Source organism: Equus caballus, chromosome 22 (assembly GCF_041296265.1).
Source record: "Equus caballus isolate H_3958 breed thoroughbred chromosome 22, TB-T2T, whole genome shotgun sequence".
NCBI lineage: Eukaryota > Metazoa > Chordata > Mammalia > Perissodactyla > Equidae > Equus > Equus caballus.
The window spans coordinates 46,609,888-46,635,612 of NC_091705.1; the positions used below are offsets into that span (position 1 = coordinate 46,609,888).

At 49.5% G+C, this 25,725-nt stretch overlaps 1 protein-coding gene across 4 annotated transcripts in view; it reads left to right on the forward strand.

Annotated features, from left to right (window-relative positions):
• Positions 1-25,725, forward strand: part of ZNF831 (zinc finger protein 831) — a 106,647-nt gene that overhangs the window by 23,364 nt on the left and 57,558 nt on the right. For all 4 annotated transcript variants that reach the window (XR_011430871.1, XR_002802984.2, XM_070247419.1 and 1 more), the window contains 2 exons: positions 19,077-22,862; positions 24,040-24,179. Coding sequence is in view for 2 of the 4 variants with exons in the window: in XM_070247419.1 (XP_070103520.1) it covers positions 19,113-22,862; positions 24,040-24,179 (3,890 nt within the window). In the remaining 2 variants the exon portion in view is untranslated. The remainder of the gene's footprint in view (positions 1-19,076; positions 22,863-24,039; positions 24,180-25,725) is intronic.

Below are 25,725 nucleotides of genomic sequence, written 5' to 3' on the forward strand. Positions count from 1 at the left end.
CCAGCACATGTCCTCACACCCATACCATTGACGTTCTCCCTGGCCACTGCTGGAAATTGCAGGAAGCCTTTCTCTCCTGAAGTGTCTCTCCAGCATCCTCTGTTGAGTAAACTGAGCACTGTGCCCACTTTAAAGGGGAAAAGCTTAAAGGAATTGCATTGTTTATCATACAGCGTATGTTGAAGGGTGCTTTCAGAGCTGAGAGGCAATAAATCAATAACTGACATAGTCGATCTCTTTGGCTACGCAGCTTCCATATGCACCCTTTTACACACATTGGAACTTCCTTAAAACAATAAGACAACTCTATGTCTCTACCCAACCAGGTACATCTATCCTTGCAAGTGAGGTTCTCACTTATCTTCAAAAATGAGAAGACCCAGTCATCGTATCCATCATGGGTTATATTAATTACTCCTCAAACTTAGTCAAGGGTTCACTGAGTATTCTATTCCCTAAAGATTAAGTTGTAAAGTTAACCTCCAATAACTCATGTATAAAATTTAGAAATATGAAGAAGGAGAAAGAAGTAGCGAATGATGATGTAAGTAAATAAATGCATTCATATAATGTGCATGGCGATTGTACACAAAGCTACTGTGATGAATTTCTGTAATTGGCCGTGAGGTTGCAGTCCATGTCTATGACCTTCTTCTTCAACTGCCCATTCCATGTGTCCCTTGCCCTCGCGGCAGACCCTCTGGGTTCTCTTCCTGCTCTGGGTTCTTTATCTCTTGGAGTATCTCGTAATCCCTGAGAAGTTTGAGTATTTACTTTTTTCCCAAATTACAGCCACTCTAATATGTGGCCGTAGGTCTCTTTGGGGGGAGGCTAGGAGAAGACTTAGTGTGTCTGTGTGGCAATAAACAGTATAGGGTCCTTTTTAAAGGGGACCCAGGCTTCCCTCAATCAAGGGCCTCTGGGTCTGTGAACTTACTTAAGTCTGAAAACTGGGACAGGCTGTGATTCTCTATGTGGTGACTCAAGTCAGGGTACTAGCTACCGTACTGAGAGTGTTTCTTGTTATATGGATCAAGCAATATCCTAATAGGCTGACCGACTATTTCCCTCCTAGGGACGCATCATCAATCAGCTACTGCTGAAGGTCTCTGTGACCCAAAGAATTCTGACTCCTAGCTTGTCCCTATTGTCCTGTGGTTGGCATGCTCATTTTCCCTTTGACAATTAAGTGCTGCCACTTGGCCTCTGATATCCTGGGATTCCATCCTCCCATTGAAACCAGGGAGCCCATCTCAAGGGTGGCATCCCCTGCAGTCATACTTGGCCTAAAAAAGAACAACCACAGAGCTTTTCAGGGATGCGTGTGCCCCCCCCCCCCCCCCCCCGCTAGTGTATTTCTCAATGTCCTGGTGAAAGGAAACCCTTCGGAGCATTGTAGTTTTGGGGTGGGGGGGTGGCTTGGGTCTGAAGGCTGCACATGGTACTTCCAGTCCTGTTCACCTAAGGTTTTGGACTCCCTCCTCCACATCACACCTGGAAGCTCTGGCATCCCAGCCTCATTAAATACAGGTCACCGTTGTGTCCAAATTTCAGTCAGCCAACGAGGTAACCTGGTAAACCCCATCCAGCTGCACGACTAGTACATTAAAGTGAGGATCTCTAGCAAGTTAATGAATTTGGCCTGATCGCTGGTGTTGTTTTCTGCCCTTTTTGGTGTCACACCCTTAGAATCTATTCCTACACAAATGTTCCTCAGGTTTCCGCTGATTTTTATTAGAAAGGGCCTCCAACATTTTTGGAGCATAAGCTGTTTCCTCCTGGGTCATAGTGTGTACCTGTCCCCTTGCATCAAGGTGAGACCTGACTCTAATTATGGGTCTGCTGGCAATGGGGGTGGCTGTGGTGGGGTTCTGAGCAGAATGAGCATCCCCCTTCAAAGCATCTTCCCCAAGTGAGGGTATCACCGGATTTTCACACTGAGGAGGACCAGTCTTCTGGGTCACTGCGGGGGAAGGTACTGCTACTGGGAAGAGAGGCTCAGAGTGACTTGGGGGCCAGCAGTGTCAGTTTCTCTAGCTAAGTCCAACAAGACATCTTTATTCCCAGCTTCAGGATCTTGTTCTTACCCGATTGATGCCCTAATTTTCACAGAGGAAACTTGGCGAGACTATGAATTCAACTGCTATTCTAATTCAGCAACTTGCACCATTAAATTCTGTGTTTGATTTTCAGCAATGTCAGCCATGTGGCTACAAGGAATAAAAGATTCTTTTAAGGCTGTCACGGAAGCTGTGTGATCCTCAGACCATGATTTGAGGTGGGAGTTAACGGACCCGAGCTTGTCATTTTCTCTCTGTAAGTGCTCAAGGGCACTCAAAACAATTCATCTCACACCACAGCCCTTATGGTCATCATTACTGTCATACAGGAAGAGCAGAAGCCACTTGAGCCCCCAAAGCAAGTGCTCCGCTTGGCACTTTATCACAGTCAACCACAGGTGATGGCTTGATTAATTGACACCATTGCATGTCATGATTACAATCATCACATTTCTCATTGGCAAAGAGCTCAGCATCGCACTCAGGACCAAGGGTACAACTAAGTCAATCCTCAGATCCCATCTTTAGGGATCTAGCTCGTGGGGCCACTCTCAGTACCACCTCTGTAGTAGTCTGTGTCTAATCAGGATATAGAAGCCACACAGTAGGTCACCCTGGGAAGTTTGCCATCAGAGTGATTCACTGTAATAAAAGAGTCACTCTGAGATGTAAGGAAACTCTCTATGGTACCCTAGGATTGAGAGAGATCACTCGAGAAAGGGCAGACTTGGAAAGGGTTCAGACCTCACTGGAGAAGCTGTGGTTTGGCCATGGAAGAGCACAGAAGTTGGCCGGTTTAGCCAGACTGGAGCTTGTCTGGAGTTGCTGGGCAAACAGCAGACAACGCTCTCGAGTGTGGGGAGGACACACGAGATGGACAACAGGAGACGTGGGTGCTCACTAGGAGTCTGCACACCAGTGGGGACAGAGGCCTTGAGTCCATGGGCCGCAGAGAGGGAGGTAGGGCTGGCAGAGGGAGCAGCCACTCTGTGTGGACCCCCAGACACAGCTGGGTTGTGCTTTGGCTGCACAGGGTCCCAGTTTCACTGTCAAGAAGGCTGCAGACACATCCTCTGCAGCCCAAGGCTGTGTGGTTGCAGAGGGAGCACGTTTGTGGCCTGCGGTCCTGGCAGGTTCCACAGGATATCCTCATCTTGATTGTGTGGCGGCTCTAGGTATTATGTTACAGATAGAGAACTCACACAGTCCATCGGTGTCACTATTTTACCAGTTGGAGTGAAATATAGAAACTTTACCTCCCTTTACCCTCCCCCACTTATAATTGTCTTAAATATTTTCTCTACTTACATTTTTTTTTTCAGGGGAAGATTCACCCTAAGCTAACATCTGATGCCAATATTCCTCCTTTTTTCTTCCTTTCCCCACTCCAAAGGCCCAGTACATAGTTGTGTATAGTTGTATGTTCTTCTCATTCTTGTACGTGAGCCACTGCCACAGCATGTCTTCTGACAGCTGAATGGTGTGGTTCCACACCTGGGAACTGAACCCGGGCCGCTGACGCAGAGTGCGCTGAAATTGACTGCTAGGCCATCAGGGCTGCCTCTCTCCACATACATTTAGAACCATATTGGACAATGTTATTTTTGTTTCGACTGTCAAACATCACTTGGAAAATTGAAAAGACAATATCATATTTACCTACATTTTCTAATCTGTCCATTGTTCTTCTTCTTGATGTTCCAAGTGTCTTTCTCATATTATTTCCTTTCTGTTTAGAGAACTTCATTTAGCCACTCCTATAGGGTAGGTCTGCTGGTGACAAATTGTCTTTGTTTTCTTTATTTGAGAAGGTCTTGCTTTCTCTTCATTCAAGCAGGATCTTTTCCCTGGATATAGAATTTTGGGTTGACTCTTCTTTTCTTTCAGCCCATGAAAAATGTTGTGCTGCTTCTTTCCAGCCTCCAAATTTTTCTTTTTTTTCTTTTTTTTTTCTGAGGAAGATTAGCCCTGAGCTAACTACTGCCAATCCTCCTCTTTTTGCTGAGGAAGCCTGGCCCTGAGCTAACATCCATGCCCATCCTCCTCTACTTTATATGTGGGACGCCTACCAGAGCATGGTGTGCCAAGCGGTGCCATGTCCACACCTGGGATCCGAACCAGCAAACCCCATGCTGCCAAGAAGCGGAACGTGCGCACTTAACCACTGAGCCACCAGGCCAGCCCCCAGCCTCCGAATTTCTGATGAGAAGCCTGCTGTCATTAGAATGGTTTTTTCCCTATAGGCAAGATGTCATTTCTTTCTCAGTGTTTCAAGAATTTTTTCTTTGTCTTTAGAGTTCAGATATGATGTGTGTTGTGAGCATTTCCTTGAGTTTACCCTGTTTGGGGTTCACTAGCTCCCTGAATCCACGTGTTGATGTCTTTTGCCAGATTGAAGTTTTCAGCTGTTACTTCCCTGAGTGCTGTTTTAGCCCAGTCCTCTTTCTCCTCTCCTCACAGGACTCTGATGACATGAGTGTTGTATCTTTTGTTAGTCCCACGGGTCCCTGAGGTTCTGTTTTCTCAGCCTGTTTTCTCTCTGTTGTTCAGATTGGGAGATTTCTATTGTCCTTCAAGTTCGTGAATTCTTTTTGTTATCCCCTCCATTCTGCTGTTGAGCCCATCCACTGAGTTTTTAAAATTTTGGTTATAGTATTTTTCAATTTTTCTAAAATTTCCATTTTGTTGTTCTTTTATTTTCTATTTCTCTGAAGAGACTTTCTGTTTTTTGTTTGTTTGACACACATTCGTAAATGTTTATTGAGACATACTTACGATGGCTGCTCTAAAACCTTTGCCAGATCATTCCAAATCTCTTGCATCTTGGTGTTGCATCTGTGGCTTGTCTTTTGTCACTTGTTTTGAAATCTTCCTGGTTCTTGGTATGACAAATGAATTTGATTGGCACTTGGGTATTTTGGGTGCTACATTATGAGAGTCTGGATTTATTAAACCTTCTGTTTTGGCTGGATTCCTCTGATACTACTCAGCAGGGGAAGAGGGTGGATAGAAGTCCAGGTTGCCCACTTAGTCTCTGTTGACCCCCCAGAGAAGCTCCTCATGTCTGCTTGTAAGAGTGGCAGTGCTGCCTCCTTGATGGGCTGTCAGTGACATCTCCCTGGGAGACAGGAAGACCTGGGAGAGACAGGATGCCTTGTTATTGCTCCCCATGTGACTTCCACTGACATCGTGGGCAAGGGTGGCCTCGCTGCTGTTGGGCGATGGTGACTACCCTGGCTTTCCACCTGCACCTCCTCAGACAGCATCCAGCAGGGAGGGGAAGCAGATAAACAAACTCTGGCCCCCTCACATGCTGGAATACTACTCAGCAATAAAAAGGAATGAACTACTGAAACACACAACAACTTGGATGGATTTCAGAGGCATTACACTAGGCCAAAGAAGCTAGACTGAAATAGCTACATAGTCTATGACTCCATGTATATGACATCCAGGAAAAGGCAAACCTATAGGGACAAAAATAGATCTCTGGTTGCGAGGGGCTCGGGTGGCGGAAGGGGTTGACCAAAAGAGGTATGGCGTAATTTGTGGGGGAAAGGCATTCTTCTGTCTCTTGATTCTGTTGGTGATTACACAACTATATCTGTCTATCATAGACTTACACATTAAAAAGGGTGAATAGCGCGGTATGTAAATTGTACCTTAATTAAAAAACCAAGACGGCACTGTTGAAAGACGGAGAAGTTTGAGGAGCATGAGCTCTTGTCAACTGTGAGTCTGCAGCTAGAAGATCATCTTTGCAGGTCCTAACTGACATACTTCTATGAGTAAAACCCACAGGCCTCCTGTAACGTGTATCCGTGCATTGCATTTAGTGTGCACACTGCGTGCATTTACAGAGAGTGCCTATCCCTAGGTTGTGTTTCCAAAGTGGGCAGTTTAATATGTAGGGGTTAACTCTTGTAATCCTCTGAGTCCCATCCCGATTTGGCTCCCTCTGTCCTACCCCGCCTTGAACTCAGCGTTGCATCTGTTTGCTACTTTCCTGACTATTTAATGTAATTATATAAAACAACAACCGTCACCAATACAATATTCTGAATTATACTATTTTGCATCATACACAAATAAATCTGTTTGCAGCTTACCAGGTGATCGTGAATTGTGGCGTTATGTACCATTTCATTTTACGTGTTCTAAGCTGCAAGTGATCGTGATGGACCCACAGCGTGGCCAGGCCTGTGGTGGGAAGAGCTGCCCTTGGGATGTATGACGGCTAGCAAAGGTCATCTCCAGCGTTGTGTTTCGTGGAAAAAGGGGGGTGGTCCTGGATGGTTGTGATAGCCCTTTTTTCAGCCAACCACAAAGATTTAAGCTATGCTTTCTTCATCTGCCTTAGAGGAGAATGACAGCCCCAACAGTCACAAAGACAGGCTCTTACTTGTCATTTAGCTAAGAACAGTGCCTCCATATTTACAATTTCAGGTCCTTTTGTACACAAACATTTTTATCCCTATATTACAGTAGAGGAAACAAAGGCTCAAGGAAATAGAAGATTTACCCAGAAAGAATTGCAAAATATTGTTGGACAGGCTGGTATCTCTGGGTGCATTTCTTTTAGATTTAGTATGTCACATCTCGAGCATGCCAGGCATATTCCAACCTCAGGGCCTTTGCACTGGCTGTTCCCCCTGCCTGAAACCCTCTTCCCCTAGACACCAGCATGGCTTGCTCCATCACTAGCTTCCTGTGTTTGTTCAGACATCACCTTCCTGGTGAGGCTCACCTGACCTATCCCATTTAAAATGGCAACCTTCCCTGCCCGGGGCCCCTCCCCACCTCCCTCCACCACACTCCTATCCTTCCTTACTATACTCTATTTTTTCCACAGCAGTTACCATTTTCTGACACATTGTATAATTTAGTTTTTAAAACTTTCTTATCTCTCTCTCTAAGTAGAATGTATGTCCCATAAGCTCTTTTGTTTACTGGTGTACCCTGAAGGAGATCAACGCATAAAACAGCACCTGACACAGAGCACGTGCTCTGTAAACACCTGAATGATGAAAAGATGAATTTTCAATGGGTGGAAACTAAACTGGAATAGTCGTATACTCCGTTTAGTGTCATCCTGAAGAGTGCTAATTCATTCCACCACTTTTTGTTTAAACTATTTTACCAAATCAACCTCGTGCTTAGTTAACACGAGGGCCCCCATCGTTCTTGCACAGCCCACAATGATGAGACCCAGCATGGCAGACCACAGCGCGTTCTCTAAGTCAAGGAGAGTGGAGCTCCGTGCTGCCCGCTCTCTTGCCCAGTCAGAGCTCCACTGTGTGTGCTGTGGCCTCTCTCCCAGCTGTTCATTTTGCATTCCTGCAAACGTTTTTGACCTAAAATGCCTATCAAAAATTATGCAAGTGCTTGAGCTGGATTGCCCCAAGAAACAAAGGAAGATAATCTTGCTATATGTTAAAATGCTAATTTATGGGCTGTCCAGGCCCTTCAAAGAAATAGGTGAGAAAATAGGGTAAAGATCAGCAGACACAGAGGCTGACATCGTCACCAAGTGAGCGTGGAAGAGTGACCAGTGGTTGAAGAAGGGAAGCTGAAGAAACTCAGGTCTGAAGCATGTCAAGACCTTGTGATATTTGAAGCAAATGGAAAGTACAATGCCATTTCCAGAGGGGTTAATCAATAATGACCTGTCTCAATGCTGGTGTGGTTATCTTTCCTACCAATGTGCCCTGGGAAGAGTGGGCTGGCAGTGGAGTCACAGTTCATGAGGGATGTGATAAAGTAAAAATCACCACTGGTTGAAACTAGTCTTAAAATTCCTTAGCCAGGCACTATGTGAAAGTCACACTATATGTTCAGTTGGCTCTTGCTATCTGACAAACAACTCCAAAACATAGTGGCTTAAAATGACGACCATTGATTTAGCCATGGGTTGATATTTTAGGCTGGGCTGGGTTGAGTGGTTCTTCTTGTCTTGGCTGGGCTTACTCCTGTGTCTGTGGGCAGCAGCCAGGTTCACCGGGGACTGGGTGGATGAGGAGGGCCTCGCTGGAGTGCTTGTCTCAGCTCCACAGAGTCTCTCATCCTCCAGTCGGCTAGCTTGGGCTTGTTCTCATAGCTGAGGCAGAGCTGAAGCATGCAATGTTCTTGGGCCCTAGGCTTAGAACCAACTCAGCATCGCTAACGCCATTCTATGACCCAGAATCGAAGGGTGGATAGAAAGTCTCCAGCTCTGGATGGGAAGAGTGGCAAAGTCTCCTTGCAAGGGCTGTGGAAGCAGGGAGGCATGAAGGATTGAGACCATTTTTTTTTTTTTTATTGAGCTCATAATAGTTTACATCATTGTGAAATTTCAGTTGTACATTATTTCTTGTCTGTCACCACATAGATGCTTCCCTTTACCCCCTATGCCACCCCTGACCCCCCTTCCCCTGGTAATCATTGAACTGTTTTCTTTGTCCATGTGTTTGTTTATATTCCACATATGAGTGAAATCACCTGGTGTTTGTCTTTCTCAGTCTGGCTTATTTCACTTAGCATAATTCCCTCCAGGTCCTTCCATGCGGAAATGGGATGATTTTGTCTTTTTTATGGCTGCATAGTATTCCATTGTGTATATATACCACATCCTCTTCGTCCAATCATCAGTCACTGGGCACTCAGATTGTTTCCATGTCTCGGCTATTGTGAATAGTGCTGCAGTGAACATAGGGGTGCATAGGCTACATTGGATTGTTGATTTCAAGTTTGAGTAGATGCCCAGTAGTGGGATGGCAGGGTCATATGGTGGGTCTATTTTTAGTTTTTTGAGGAATCTCCATACTGTTTTCCATAATGGCTGCACCAGTTTGCATTCCCACCAGCAGTGCACGAGGGTTCCCTTTGGATTGAGACCATTTTTTGCAACCTGCTAACAGTATTTTTCAGTACCTCCAACTCAGCCAGTTTTTCCTTTAGTCTTGAAACTTGTCTCATTTCCTTTTAAAATCAGCAAATGCAATAGGGGCTTGTATGTTTGGTGCACATTGTGTCCCAAAATGCTGTAAACACTGGAATTGCACTCAGCGGTGAGACGCTCGTGGTGTGAGGCCAAGGCGGGTTGAGCCCAGCAGGGCTTCGAGTCTCCTCATTCCAACCAGGCATTGGCTCATCGAGTTGACGGCTAAGGGCATTGCCAAATGGTTGAAACTATTTTATTTTTTGTCCAACCCATGAAGTTGAATTCAACCTCACCGCATGTTGAGAGCTCCACTGTATACACCTTTGGGAGTTTCTGAGAAATCAAAGACTGGAGCAGCGTGGCTTGGCCCACACTATGTGAGGGATCTCTTTAGACAGACTGGAGGTCCATGGAAGTAAGTCTTTCCTGCTCCTCGGATATGACAGTTGGGGAGCCAGGAGCCAGGAACTTCCCCCTGGGCTTTCACTGGGATGTTGCCTGTGGCTGATCTCTTCTGTTCGGGGCGGATGGAGTGGGGAGTCACTGGGTGGGTCTTGGCCTGATAAGACTCCTAAGACCTCACTGGGCCTGCTGTGGGCTGACTCAGCTCTTCACCTAAGTTAGGCCCTATCTGGATAGTCTTCTCTGAGGCTGTACTCCATTCATTTGATAAATATTTATTGAACATCTACTATCTGCCAGGCAGTGTTCAGGATACCAGGCCACCCGGGGCCAATGATGGAATTATGCAGCCATTACGTGTAATGATTCAGAGACAGTTCAACTGCAGGAAAAAACGTGACTCACTCTACAACTTGGATATCTGGGAGAAAATGTTCCTTCCCTTTCCTGTAACTCTAGGTCTTTTCCAAAGCCCTACTCCCTGGCTGGGGGGAGGAAATTTAAAGAAGCTAATATGTATTTATTGATTCTTTTGAGCTTGTGCTTTGGGCCAGGCACGTTTAGAAGTCATTCAACTCTCAGAGGACCCTGTGGGTGCTGTTACTGTTTCCCCCATTTTACAGATGAAGAAACTGAATCACAGGGAGGCTGTGCAGGTCCTCTGAGGTCATAGCACTCCTAACTGCAAGGCGGCATATGGACTCCGCCTCCACAGCCCTCTCCCGAAACCACTCAGCAAGCAAACTACACAGCTGGCCGGTTTCCTTCCTGTCCCCACATTTGGTGTTCTTTTACCCCTCCACCACCCCCATGTCTTCAAGATGGCACCTGGCAGTCCACTTGGTCCACTGGGGGCTCTCATTACAGAGCTGTTCTTCCTACCAGGTGTCCCTTCTCAGCACTCTGTGAGCTCCAAGCCATCCTGCTCAGCCCTGGGGCCCTCTGCCCGAGCTCCTTCCCTGGGAGCTGGGCAGCAGTCCTGATGTTGTCCTGACTGACACCTTCTGCTCTCATGCTTGAAACCCGACTCCCCGCTCTGCCTTCCTCATTTGGGCCGTGCCCTCCTCAGCATCTTCCAGGGCTAGGAAAAGAGTGGCATTTTCTTTTATTTCCTGTGTTAGGTTCCCGTGGCTGCTGTAACAAAGTCCTACAAACTGGGAGGCTGAAACAACAGCAACGTTTTCTTTCACAGATCTAGAGGCTGAAAGTCCAAAATCAAGGTGTGGGCAGCACTGTGCACCTCTGAACGCTTCGGGGAAGGAGCCTTCCTGCATCTCTCAGCTTCTGATGGCTCCAGGTGTTCCTTGGCTTGTGGCTGCATCACTCCAGTCTCTTCCTCTGTGGTCACACGGGTCTTCCGTGGTCTTCTCTCTTGTACTTCTTTGCCCTCTCTTCTTATAAGGACACCAAGCATTGGATTTAGGGCTTACCCTAAATCTGATATGCTCTCGTTTTGAGATCCTTAACTTAATTACATCTGCAAAGGCCCTATTTCCAACAAAGGTCACATTCACAGGCAGCGGGGATTGGAACGTGTGCGTATGCTTTTGGGGTCCCAATTCAACCCACTGTGCTTCCCTTACATTACAGCTTCCTTCAACCATCAAGCAGCTAGACCCGTATCTTTGCCAAGTCGCTGTTAGAAGGGGCATCTTCTCTCTGCTGCAGAAGAACTCCGGGCACAGGTCCTCCTGCCTGGGAGCCGGAAATGTCAAATGAAGAGAGAAGGCAATTTTGAAAGACATTTCACTCTCAACAACCATATCTGCTCTCAAGATTATTGTCTTACCAGAAATCCGATTTTCTTGCTGGAAACTGACCCTTACCTTGTTCTTTCTGTCTTCTTTCTTGAGGAAGGAACACATTTCCCGATAACTTGACCTTGGGAAAATCTCTCCATCTCTCAGTGCGTCATTCCCATCACAGGGACAGCGACAGCCCCTTCTTGGTGGGGTTGTCTCGCTGGTCCCTGACTTGGTACATGTAGAGCCCGTGGCTCAGTGACGGACACCTGGTAGGCACTGTATGAGGTTCAGCCACATCTGCTGAGAATCTGTAAAAGTCCTTGTCTCCCTTTAGGCCGATAGATGCCTCATGCTGACCAAGGTGAAATGGATCGACTCGGAAAATGAAAAATGAGAAAAGCGTATTAATAATTTTCAGCAGATCTCTCCCATTTTGCACTTACACAATGATACATGCTTGTAGATAACATCTGTTTAATCCTCCGTGTTTATCTCCATTTTACAAATGAGAATTCTGAAGCTTAAGGAACTAGCTGAAGTCACACAGTGGGTAAGAGGCAAACCTGGAACTGAATGAGGAGGGCAGTTCCTTCTCCAACCGAGGCCCCCAGGCTCTGGGCAGCCAGGCAGGGATGGCAGCCCCTCATCTTGCTGCAGCCACTGTGACATCAGGCTTTCTCCTCCAAACGTCTGAAACCTATTGACCATCTACAGGGAAACCACGTAGTTTGTGTATGAAAATTAGGCAATTGCAGGGGACGCTCTTCCCTGACTTGCACACACCTTCTGCACACCGTGTTTTTGTTTGTAAATTCTCTTGTGGCTTTCTCAGTTATCTCAATTTGTTTAAGCAAAATACATTTTGTCACCAAGGAGAATTAATTTGGGTGAAGTTGTAGTGAGAACCGTAGTGGCCCTATCTGGTCCTGGAGCAGCTATGGAGGAGGGACTCTGCTTTCAGAGAGGTTGTGCTCTGAGCCAGGTCGTCCTGCTCTCATAGACCCTTCCAGACCACTGTAGAATCTGACGAAAGTCAGAGATGCTCTCGCTTTCTGGGAAAACCCATCCATGAACATCATTTAAGTTGTAATTTCGCTTTGGGTCCCCGCAGGCCCATATGCCCACCAGCGGGTATTCAGGGGAGTTTAATGAGGGGGCGAAGTCTGGCAGCAGTGGGCAGTGTTTCCCCAGAGGCCAGAGTGGGGACCGTAACTGGGACCTGGAGACACCATCTACAAAACTGTGGCCTTCAGTAGAGGGAGAGAGCAACTTCTGAACCAGCTCTGGCCTGCCTCTCCTCCCTCCTACCTCTGACCTGCCAGGAGTGAACACCAGAGGACCAGGGAGCCCATGGCTGCAACCTCAGAGGCCTAGGGCAAAGGGAAGATGATCGGATCTATCTGGAGGGTCTAGCCTGAAGGTGTCCTGGGTCAAGGTCTTAAATTAGAGGCACATTCCCCAAGTATAGGACCATACCACTGGGGTATGCCAGATCGTATGAGCGGCCCACAGATATAGATTTTAAAAGATTGGTAGTTAGGTATTTATTTTAATAGCTCTTAGAAAAAAAAATAATCTTCTCTTTTTGGTAATGATAGTGTCCTCCTGCCTTTTTTTCTCCAGTTATTACAAGCATTTATTTGTTGGCATTTTTTTTTTTTTTTTATTCTGATAGGCAAAATGTGGCCTCACGGTATACACCTTGCATTTCTTGGCTGGTGAGGATAGACGTCTTTTCTAAAAATTGTTTTGAGTCCTTTAATTTTTAAAGTTAATAGACAATTTTTTTAGAGCAGTTTTAGGTTTATGGAAAAATGAGGGGAAAGTACAGAGAGTTCCCATACGCCGCCGCCTCACCCCCATCCCCCATACGGTTTTCTGTGTTATTAGCAACTTGCATTAGTATGGTGCTTTTGTTGTAATCGATGAGCCAATTTTGATGCATTATTACTAATTGAAGTCCATAGCTTACATTAGGATGACTCTTGGTGTTGCACATTCTGTGGGTTTTGAAAGATGTATAATGACATGTATCCACCATTATAGTGTCACTCAAGTAGTTTCACTGCCGTGACACTCATCTGTACTCCCTCTGTCCCTGCCTCCCTCCCCTCAAACCCCTGGCAACCACTGATCTTTTTACCGTCTCCATAGTTTTGCCTTTTCCAGAACGTCATAGAGTTGGAATCATGCAGTGTGTAGTCTTTTCAGATTGGCTTCTTTCATTTAGTTACACGCGTTTAAGGTTCCGCTGAGCCTTTCATGGCTTGATAGCTCATTTCTTGTTAGCACTGAACACTATTCCATTGTCGATGGGCCGCAGTCTGTTCACCCACTCACTCACTGAAGGACATCTTGGGTGCTTCCAAGTTTTAGCAACAATGAATAAAGCTGCTGTAAACACCTGTGCAGGTTTCTGAATGAATGCAAGTTTTTGGCTCATTGGGTAATGATATAGTTCCCTCCTCCCTCCTTTTTTCACTCTCTAAAAATTGTGTAAAATATACATAACACAAAATCTATCATTTTAACCATTTTTAAGTGTGCAGTTCAGTGGCCCTGAGTACATTCACGTTGTGCACATAGTTCCCTTTAAAGTAATGATATTCCAGCAAAATAGACCCCAGAACCCAGGGCTGGGCAGGAGGTGACGGCCTGAGTGGTCCCCACATGGCACAGCAAGTGATGCGGATGGAGGACGGACTGAAACAACAATCTCAGCACCAGGGTCTTGCCCAAAGTCCAATCTGTCTAACGCGTTTAGCACGTTTTCCCGTGGTCTTCTCTCTCAGGGCCCCAAACATGAATTTCTAAAACCAATTTGCGTCATTTCCATGTTCTTTCTTTGCCCAGGCCAATTTACGGGTCGTTTCTGAAAACGGGGGCTTTGGAAATAGTCACTTCTTCCCTTCCAGCTTCTCTCTCCTCTGTTCACCTCTCAGAAAGCTATACACTCGCTCCAAGGAGTATGGCTAGCTTGGGGGTTCGGGGGAGGTGGGGAGCCGCACACGTAGGGAGAACGAAGGGAGGGAGGGCCCCCTTCAGCTCTTCGTGTGACGGGGGTGAGCACTTGACAATGAGTCTATCTGACTAGGCGGTCTTCCCAGAGCCTTCCCTGACACACCCACCTTCCCAACCTGGTCCCTCCATTTTCCCATCAGGCCACTGGGGATAATGTGAACGGCATCTCCTCGATTCAGAGTGAGAAAAATTAGCGGCAGCCCTTTGAGGTTTTCTTGAGAAAAGTGCCATCTCCTTGGGGGGAGGTGTGAGTTGGCTTGTTATCTTGCCGGCAGGGATCAGCTGCTACTAAAAGGCGTCGATTTTGCTGTGATCACAGAACAGGCTGCGGGGAGAGCAAAATAATAATCGCGGCAGGTGTGTCAGAAATGTGGCGCTCTTTTTCTGGAATTTCTATTTTGAAGCCCCGTTTCTCCCACCCCGAGGCAGGCAGTCCTGGGCTTCATTTCTCTTTCCTCTGAGGGTGGTCTTATTCCAGGGCAGGGGTGTGGGGGTCCAAGGTGGCACTCAGCCCTCAGCAACCCAGGGAGGCCCCCACCGAGACCCCATTCACACAGCTTCACCTTTGGTTTTGACCCTTTGTCCTGTCACTCTGGGCCCCTCTTGGGTGCTCTGGAATGCATTCTGGGGCTGCATGGCTCCAGGTGCTAGAATCCTGTGGGCTTCCTCTGTCCCTCCCCCGGACACATGCTGGGGGCTGTGGCTCCTTTTTGTCCTGGGGCCTCTCGCTATAGTTCCATGGAATGGAGTCCAGGTCACCCCTCCACCCAACTCCCCACTGAAGCCAAAGCTGGAGGGTCTCCTCTCCTCCGTCCTGACTCTCCTCCTTCTCACCTCCTCCCAACCCGGGGACTGTCATAACCCGAGCATTGGGAGAACTGGCTCGTCCTCATCAGATTTCCCATTAGGGTTTGGGCTGTGGAATTCAGGAGTCCTTACTCGGCTTCTGCCCAGAAGCCTTGCCCATCCTATGTCCCTCTGCACTGACCACTTTGGAACCAGTTGTGAGCAGCATTGCTGTGCCCGATGGGTTTCTGGGGGCACCAGGGCTGGCTCAGCACATCCACTCAGCCAGCCGGACATGCCAGCATATCATCACTCTCAAGAGTGACCCTCGATCTCGACAGCTCCCTGGCCCCCACGTGGGGTAACTGAGGCACGTCTTCCATGTGATCTCTCAGCGTTCCCCAGACAGACTGATCTTGCTCTGCCCACCGTGGGACTTGTTCAATGACACACTTAGCTTCCTTACCCCCACCTTTCCTGCTTCTCTATGAGCGTTTCCTGGGATCACCTCCCAAATAAGATCCTTGTAATGACATCCTTATTTTGAGAACCCAACCTGAGATAGCATCCCTTCCCAGAGGCAGTGAAGGGAGCTTGCTGCGTTGACTGATGGGGAAGAAAAGATGGGTAGGAGGAAAGATAGGATGGGGAGGAATTGCTAGTTAATAGTTCAAAATATTATGGCACACCATTGAAAACTCAAGCGAGTTGAGTGCTTACTCTGTGCCCGGCACCACACTCAGTTGTTATTTCACCTGGTTCTCCCAGTAGCTTTGCTTGAGTGACCTGTTCTCAGAGCTGAGGGAGCTAGGTCTCAGGGATATCCACCAGCAAGCTGGGTGAGTGGGGACAGGAACTCAGGTCTGATGGTTCCCCCGGGAAACATCTGGAAACACCTCGGCTAGTAGCGAGTATGAAGCGCCTTGAGGTATGCCGATGTCTTCCATTGACATCAGTGCTGAGGAATTATAATAGCCACCTGCTAATTTCAAAAGATTTCTGTCTTTAAACCTTTCCTTAAAAAGCTATAAGGTCTCAAATGTTTTGAGGCAGTGGCATGATGCTGCGAGCGCCATGATGTTAGACAGGTTTATGAGGAACAGAGAATGGGAGCGATGGTCTCAGGATTGAAAAAAAAAGGACTGACTGATTCCCGTTGTGTAAATACTCTCACCATGGCCAATTCCAAGCTAGAAACTTGACATTACTGAATTCAGAGTTGCAAAGAGATGGAGATGTGGAGTGCCACACCATGATGCAGTATTTCCACTGTACTGATGCAATCAACATAAATAAGTTCAAGAGCATTGACCATGGTAAGACGTAATAAAACAATTAGTAAGTGATGAGCTTTGAGTATTTAGTACCTTTTTTATTGAGGTAAAATTCATATATCACTAAATTCACCATTTTAACCACTTAAACTCTTAAAGTGAACAATTCAGTGGCATTTACTACATCCGTAATGTGGTCCCACCACCACCTCTATCTAGTTCCAGAACATTTTCCTCACTCCAAAAGGAAGCCCTGGACCCAGTTAAGCAGTCACTCCCCATTCTCCCTCTGCACCCCTGGCTCCCACTCTAATCTGTTTTCTGTGTCTATGAATTTGCCTATTCTGGGTTTTTCATGTAAATGAAATCTTTCAAGATGTGACCTTTGGAGTCTGGCTTCTTTCACCTGGCATAATGTTTTCGAGGTTCATCCATGTTGTAGCGTGTGTCAGTACTTAATTCCTTTTCATGGCTGAATCGTATCCCATTGTATGGGTACACTGCATGTTGTTTATCCATCCATCTATTGATGCACTGATGGGTTGTTTCCACCTTTTAGCTATTTTGAATTGTGCTGCTCTCAACATTCATGTACAGGTTTTATTTGAATACCTGTTTTAAGTTGTTTTGGGTATATACCTATGAGTGGAATTGCTGGGTCACACGGTGTTTCTATGTTTAACTTTTTGAGGAGCTGCCAAATTGTTTTCCACAGTGGCTGCACCATTTTACCTTCCCACCAGCAGCGTTTAATGGTTCCAATTTCTCTGCATTCTCACGAACACTGCTTATTTTCAGTTCGTCATTATTATTATTACTCTAGCCATGCTAGCTGATGTGAAGTTGTATCTTATTGTGGTTTTGATTTACATTTTCTAATGACAAATGATACTGAGCATCTTTACATTAGCTTTTGACCATTTGTCTATCTTCCTTGGAGACGTGTCTACTCAAGTCCTTTGCTGTTTTTCTTTTATAAGGAAGATTGGCCCTGAGCTAACATCTGTTGCCAATCTTCTTCTATTTTATATAGGATGCTGCCACAGCATGGCTTGATGAGGGGTGCTGGGTCTGTGCCCGGGATCTGAAACTGCAAAAGCTGGGTCACCGAAGCAGAGCATGTGAACTTAACCACTATGCCACGGGGCCAGCCTGCTTTGCTCACTTTTTAATTGAGTTGTATAGTGGCTACATGTATAACAGGTACATGATTTGAAAATATTTTCTCCCAGTCTGTGAGTTGTCTTTTCACTTTCTTGTTAGTGTCCTTTAATTCACAAAAATTTTTCATTTTGAAGAAGTCCAATTTATCTTTTTTTTATTTTTTTAATCTTTTTAAAAAATTGCTTGTGTTTTTGGTGTGATATCTAAGAATTCACTCCCAAATCCAAGGTCATGAAGATTTACTCCTATCTTTTCTCCCAAGAGTCTTATAGTTTTAGCTCTTACATTTGGGTCTTTGATCAATTTTGAGTTAACAAACTTTTGTATATGGTGTGAGGCAGGGGTTCAACTTCAGTTTTTCACATGTGAGTATCCAGTTGTAATACTTTGGTTTTTAATATAATCTATTTAATTGTAAGTTTATATAATTTGACTTTTAATTATGATCATGTTTAACACCTGGCTTGCAAAATTTCTGAAAATTTAACACTCAGCTCTTGTGAGCTAGTTTGAGCTGGTGTGAGCTGGCTCCAGCAGGCCACTACTTCCACCTCACCCTGCTTAAACAATCCTGCTGCTGAAGGCTGGCATTTGGATTTGTTTTTCTTGAGGAGCTGAGCTGGGGGATGGTTGTTGTGTGCTTATGGAGCTCCTGGGGGATGGGCACCTGAAGAAGAAGGATCTGGAGACCCCCATCCTCTAGCCATGAGCCTGTCTGACATTTTCCCATTGCATCTGGCTTTCCCTCCCGTGGTTCAAAGAGTGTGGCTGAGTTTCTCTTGTTCCCTTGCCCGGCATTTGTCCAGCTGTTCCTCCTGGCTAAGAGGGACCTGATTGTCTTCCAGCTGGATCTGAGGGGGCTTTGGAAGCCCCGTCTTGAAGCAGAGACCAACCTGATCCTGAGATTGAGGAAGTGCTCCTTTTCCTGGTGGGGTGAGGAGATAAAATACAGAATGCCAAATTACGTGTGGGTTTCAGGTAAATAATGCATAGTTTTTTTTAGCATAAGCATGACCCATGCAAGATTTGGGATATACTTATACTAAAGAATTATGCATTATTTATCTGAAATTCAAATTTAGCTGAGAGTCCTCTGTTTTCACTTGGTAAATCTGGTAAGCTTCCCCTCAGGTCAGTTTTCTTCCTTAGTGCCCTCGTCCAACAGCAGACACTCAGAACTCCAGAGTGGGAATGGCCCTGGGGAGGTGCTGATTCTCTTCCCGTTTTACAGATCTGGAAACTGAGTTCCAGAGAAGGAAAGAGACAGGCCCCAGTACATGGAATCATTGTGGACTTTGGGGACCTCACTGAGCTGAGCTACATGACTTTTCTTTTTCATGAAGTCAGCATATTTTGTGAGCGTCTTCTGTGCACGGGCACTGTGCTGGGTGTCGGGGGATAACAGTGACAAGCCTGCCATAGAGGGCAGCCTGTGGACATAGAGGACAAGCCTGTGTAGAGGGCAAGAATCGAGAGTTCCCTTTAGACATGTTAAATAAGAGACGTGTATCAGTTACCTGACAAGTCACTTCCACTCTCTGAGCCTCAGTTTCCCCTTTCCTAACATGGAAATAAGAGTACTTTTCTTGGGGGATAGTTGTCTGGCTTCAAAGTGGTGATGAAATGTCTGGTGGGGACAGGGAAGAATTTACAGTTGGAAGAGAGAAAAGAGGTACCCATGGTAAAGTTTGGTTGTTGCCCACAGGTTACCTGGCATCCTGGGACACTCAGATGATGTGGGATGGAGGTGCCAGAACTCACCTGCCCTGCCTCACCTGCCAGGGACCAGCCAGCTCCTGCTCCTGGCCCCCCAGGGGCCCCAGGTGGGCAGGCCTCACCTCGCCTGACCCTGGGCCCTGTCATCCTGCCGCCAGAGCAGGGCCTGGCCCCCACTGTGTTCCTGAAGGCCCTGCCCATCCCATTGTACCACACAGTGCCTCCTGGGGGCCTCCAGCCACGCGCCCCCCTAGTGACAGGCAGCCTGGATGGGGGCAACGTGCCCTTCATTCTCAGCCCCCTGCTGCAGCCGGAAGGACTTGGCCCCACCCAGATGGGGAAGCCAGTGGCTCCAACGCTCACCGTGAACATCGTGGGTGCTCTGCCTGTCCTGTCGCCGGGCCTGGGGCCCACGCTGGGCAGCCCGGGCAAGGTGCGGAATGCCGGCAAGTACCTGTGCCCTCACTGTGGCCGGGACTGCCTGAAGCCCAGTGTTTTGGAGAAGCACATCCGGTCCCACACGGGTGAGCGGCCCTTTCCATGTGCCACGTGCGGCATCGCTTTTAAGACCCAGAGCAACCTGTATAAGCACAGGCGCACCCAGACGCACCTCAACAACTCTCGGCTGTCCTCGGAGTCCGACGGTGGTGGAGGCAGCCACCTGGAGGAGGGGGACAAGGCTGGAGAGACCTCCAGAGCAGATGGCAGAGGGGACAGCTGGAGCCAGAGAGTGCGCGATGCGGCCCAATCAGAGAGACCCCTTTCTCCAGGCGCCCAGCGCGCTGGACACTGCCCACTGCCCACCACGCGTCTGTTCCCAGTTGCCAAGAACCTAGAGCTGAAGTTGGAAGCTATTCCCTGTCCAGGGTCCACATTCACTGACAGAGAGGCCCCTTTGGACTCTACCCATACAGCGTCCGCTGGGCTCCCAGTGGCCGGCACACAGCCGAGGCGTAAGCTCCTGGAACAGAAGTCTCCGACCGCCAGCAGGTCGTGCTTCGTGCAGCAGCAGCAGCAGCAGGCGATGTCCGCGGAGAAGCCCTGGGACCCCAAGGCCTCGGAGGGCCGGCTGAGGAAGTGCGAGAGCACCGACTCAGGCTACTTGTCCCGCTCAGACAGCGTGGAGCAGCCGCTGGCACCTTCTAGTCCCCTGCACAGCCTTTCGGAGCACAGTGCTGAGTCCGAGGGGGAGGGCGCCCCAGGGCCCGGAGGCGCCAGGGCTGAGCCGGGGGAGCAGGGGCCCAGCTTGGAGCTGGAGAAGAAGCAGCTGGAGGAGCGCATCGCCAGGCTCATCTCACACAACCAGGCCGTGGTGGACGACTCCCAGCTGGACAACGTGCGGCCCCGCAAGACAGTTCTGTCCAAGCAGGGCAGCATCGACCTGCCCATGCCTTACACCTACAAGGACTCCTTCCACTTTGACCTCCGGGCCCTGGAGCCTGGACGGAGGAGGCAGGCCGCCCTGTGCTCGGCCCGCTCCACCTTCACCCCCCTGGACAAGACGCGACCCCTCTTCTTTCACTCGGTCCCCACTCAGCTCTCCACCACCGTGGAGTGTGTGCCGGTCACCAGGAGCAACTCACTGCCCTTCGTCGAGGGCACCAGAATGTGGCAGGAGCCGCTGGACCCCCAGGACACCTGCCCCAGGGGGCAGAAGCCTCTGAGCCCCAGGCCCACCCCTGCCCGACTGGTGGGTGTCCCCAGCGGTCACCCCCGGGCCCTGGTCAGACAGGCCGCAGTGGAGGACCTGCCGTGTCCGCCCACTGGAGACACTCCGGCCCCTGCAGAGGCCCCGGATGGAAAAAGAACTGCTGTAGGGGAGAGGGGTGCTGGCCAGGCCAGAGCGACCAGTAGGAAAGGCAGCCAGAGGAAGCTGAAGATGTTCTCCCAAGAGAAGTGGCAGGTGTATGGGAGCGAGACGTTCAAGAGAATCTACCAGAAAATGAGAGCCAGCCACCACGGAAGCAGGAAGGCAAAGGAGGAGACAGTGGGCAGTGGGACGGGGCTGGACCATCCTCTCCAGGCGGAGGCAGCAGGGTGCAAGGGCGCAGCCCCGGCCCAGGATGAGAGGACCCCTGTCCTTGGGGACATTTCTGTGGGGGCCAAGCCAGGGCCTTGGGGAAGTCTGCCAGCCCCAGAGGGCTTCTTGGTGACTGAGCCCCAGAAGCAGAGGGAGACAGTGGCTAGAGCGGGAGGCAGTGACCAGCCTGGGGTGAACAGGGCCACCTCACCCCCAACTCTCAGCTGCACAGAACCCCCCTGTTTGGGTAGCAAGAGCCCTCAGATTCCTCCAAAGGGGAGGCTGGAGCTGGGGTGTCAGCTGTCCCCAGCACCTGGTCCCCTCAAAGAAAGTGATCTACAGGCTCCCAGGCTGGCTTCACCAGACCCCAAGCTGGAAGGAGGCACCTGTAATGGTAGGGGCACAAAGACCTGTCAGCGGGCCCAGACCGTCCTCAGGCAGCCCAGTAGTAACTCTGGGGAGCCCCAGGCTCTGGAAGACAAGCTCCCCTCGGAGAGGAAGAAGCTGAAAGTGGAGGAGCTGAGCTGCCAGGAGCAATCGGAGTGTTCGGGAGCAGAAGGAGAGGCGCCCGGCAGCCCCATGCAGGCTGCCTCCCCATCATCTCAGAACCAGGACAGTGGCCCTGGGAACAAGCTAGGAGGGCTGCATGGCAGCAGCGACTGCATGGCGAGGGGCAGTGCTGGACAACAGGGCAAGCCCCTGGAGACCTCTAGCGCCTCATCCGCTGCTTCTTCAGTGGCGCTGTGGCAGGCGGGGCCGAGGGCCGAGGGGCCCTCCCTGTGCCCTGCAGCTGCAGCCACCATGAGTCCCTCCCAGCCGGCTGTCCAGCCTCGGCCTCCTGGTGCCCTTGCCGCCCCGGCGGACGCTGCCTTTCCTCCTAAGTACCTCCTCAGGTTACCTCAGGGAGAGACCCACCCCTCTCCGCTCGATGCCCGGGGACCAGCGCAAGGCCAGGCCCCTCTCTGTGGGAGAAGGTGTCCCGAAGAGCGGGCATCATTTGTGGAGTCAGGGCTGGGGGCCCTCCTGCCTCCCAGCGCAGTCTCGGGCCTGGCCCCCGGCGGAGAAGACAGCTTCGAGGAGGATCCCTGCCGGTCCAGGCCGGGGGACTGGAGAAAGGGGGTGCAGGGAGACGAGAAAGGAGACCTGGACACCAGCACCCCAGCAGCTGGAGAGTCTCCTGGCTTGGCTGCCGGAGCCCCCAGGGAGACAGCCTCCTTCCTGCCTACGCCAGTGTGTGACTCCCCCAGGAGTGCGACCCGTGACACCCACCACCTCTGCATGGGCAGCACTTTGGCGAGGGCCAGGCCCTCTGGGGGTGTCCTGAATCCCTGGGCACCCAACAGGGAGCTGAGGGCTCCTCCCAAGAGTGCCCCAGAAGACCCTCCTTCTGGGTCCCTGGCAGGGCCCAGTGCCTGCTGCTCCCTCTGGCCCAGCTCCTTCCTCTCGGCCCCCATGCCCTCGGGCTGGCCTGAGCTGGCCTTGTGTCCCCACTCAGAGACCCCTGGGAGCTCCAGGGCACGGGGTCCTTTCCCTACCCTGAGGGCAGAGCCCCTGCTCGTCTGGTGTTGTCTGAGCCGCAGCCTCCCTCTGCCCATGGAGCAGAAGGAGAAGGCTGCTTCCGTGTACTTGGCGCTGCACTCCCCTGGGGGCAGCCCCCGGGACGAGGGCCCGGACGCCCAGCCGGGGCGCAAGGCTGTGTCGGGAGGATGGCCCAGGACAAGCCCAGGAGAAGGAGGGCAGGCACAGACGTTGAAGGTAACACCCGGCTTTGCTCTGGGGCTCCGGAGGGCTGAGGGAGCACGCTTAGCAGGCAGGACTTGTAATGATAGAGAGAAAGTGTGAAGCCATCCCTTGTAGCATCTGCCGTCCATTATAATGTCTTCTCAGCCTGCTCCCCAGGGAAGTTGGGGCTACCACATATAGGGCAGGAGAGAATAAAGGCCAAAAATGCAAAATAAAGTGAAAGAAAATCATGAAAAAATAAATTTCAAAGGAAAGAATTATTGTACCCTAAACTCTGGGTGAAATATTTTTCATAACTGGACATCAAATTTAACTGAGCTTCCTGGGAATGGAGGCAAAAAGTGAAATGAGATACTGCCCAGGAGAGCTCTCTGGGTAATCTAGGATTATAAACCAGAAACTCTTATTGGGAGATGGACTCCAGGCAAAAACCACCCCCCAACTTTTAAAAGGAGAGAGCTATTGTACCAGGGACTCTGGAGAAATAATTACTATGATCAGATTTAACTTACATCTGAGTTTCCTGGGAGCAATGGCAAAAAGGGAAAGGAGATGGGTGCTCTAGAGAGTTCTCACTTGGTGGTTAAATAAGTTTATAGTCTCATCTTGAAAGCAAGTCTGTGCATCTGGATTTTATAATTGAGGGCATTGTCCTGCTCTATAATGTCTTGGGCCAGAGCAACTGAAGAGGGTCCTGGACCTCAGTTCTAATTTAACCATACAGAACAATGACAGGGCCTGGACTCCAGAGCCTTGCCTTCTTCTCCCAGGCAGAGCCTGAGGGAGTGGCAGCACTTTCCTCATCCTGAGAGTGGTGGGTTGATAAAAAATGTGTGGGGCCTGAGGGAGGGGAAATCCAATGCCCAGTTTGGCCCTCCTTCTTCCAAAAGGCAGTTAGGTATTGGTGGGGGGTCCCCGGAAAGGTAGAGTTGGGGGAGGGGAAAGAGCTGGCCATGGTGTTCCCTAGCCTCCAGTTTACTCCAAACGTCTGAGTTTTTCTCTGTGGATCCAGCCCTGGCAGAGTTCCAGAAGGTTCCACCCAGGAACGCTCAGACCATTTGGTGATGCAGCATTTCCATGCCTTGATTTCCCCAGACAGGCATCCTATCTGTAGAGAGAGAACCCTTCTGTGTTGTTCTTACCATGAGGGCTCTGAGCAATATGATGCCAACATGCCTGGTATTTTCAGCTCTCCCACCCGTTAGCCCCAGGGATGGCGTCCCAGGACCCGGTGACTGAGCAGGAGTGGAAAAAAGGACTGCGTCGTAGGAGAGTGAAGATGTCTCGTGGGAGCAGCAAGCAGAAAAGACTGAGCCTCAACTCCAAAAGGTAGGGTGTGAGGCCGCAGCTGTCCTGTCCACATGTGCCCATAGTGTCAGGAACTGCAAACTCTGATTTTGCTAAACCTCCAAGCAAAACTTCACATGGGACTCAAAAGGCATCTCTGTGTTCCAGAGAAAGAGTTCCTGTGTGGGAACCGGGGTCTGCAGTTTCACCGTTAGAGGCTCATTCTGTTTCCCCGTCCGCCCACCTGGCATGGCCTCACTGGCTATGTGTTTTCAATGGAGCCTTTCTAAGGCCAGGGATCCAGCAAATATTTGAAATAACTGAGTTGAAAACACATCCATCCAGCTTAAGTCCTGAAGAGAGAGTGTGTTAATTATTTACAGCTTTTATTGCTATTTTAATTATGCAAGCGATGCGTGTCCTTTGCAGAAAAATTAGAAAATAGAGACGAGCAAAGAAAAGACAATGAAACATCCTGGTAATCTCACCATTCGGAGATAACCACCACTGACATTTAGGTGCACGCCTTTCAGGACTTTTCCCTGTGACACGTGCATGCAGGGCATCTACCGCCAACAAACGGGAGGACGTGTGGATTTTCATACCACTGGCTCATCATGTCTTTGCTGGTTGTCTTGCTCCTTTGCTCAAAACCCTTCAGGCCTCCCACGGCACACAAGCTAAAAAGCAAATTCTCCAACCAGCCCCCACCCTCTCTCGGCCCCCCACGAAGCTTTTCCGGCTCATTTTCCCACACTCTCTACCACTCAGCGTGCTGTCGTGCTGTCTCTGCCTCTCTCGTTCTCTAATTCCCTCTCCAAACCCAGACCCCGGGTGCTCTCCTGCAGCCCCCCTTCATGCCTCGGCCCCCGCACGCTCCCCTGCCTGGGCCGCTCAGCCTTCTTCCCCTGCTGTCAGTATTGGGTCCACAGCCTAGATAGTCTTCAGGCGAGAACACAGATTCCTAATTCTTCCCCACAGCTGCTCAGACCCTCAGTGGCTGCAGATGGCAGACCCTCTTCTGGGGCCCCTGCCCCCATTTCAGTTGTCTGCCGGGACCATGTCTCCAGAGCTGACGTCGCTGAGGGCCTGCTGTGTGCCAGGCCCTCTATGATGACTCCCCATTTTTCCCATGAGGAAATTGAGACACAGAGATCAGGGGACCTCCCCAAGACTCGGATTTGAACCAGCACATCTTACTCCAGAGCCGTGTGCCGAACAGCAGCTTGCCCCAGTGCTCGCAGCCCGTAATGGGCATGAGAGTCGCCTGGAGCTTTCTGGCGTTTTCTTGTGTTTCTGGGTGGAATTCGATGGGTCTGGGGTGGGGCCTGAGAGTCTGTATTTCTCACACACTCCCAGATGGTGCTGAGGATTTGGCTCAGGGAGCACGCTTGGAGGAGCAATGTCTTATGCTGCCCCAAACCACATCCTGTCCTTTCCAACACGCCCATCATTTTGGGGGGCATGTTCTTTATTTCACAGATCATTCAGGGCTCTTGTGACAGAAGACCAATTCTAAGTAGCCGGAACAAAAGAAGAACCCCTGCCTATGTAACAGGGACAGCCAGCCCTAACCTAAACTGTGGGG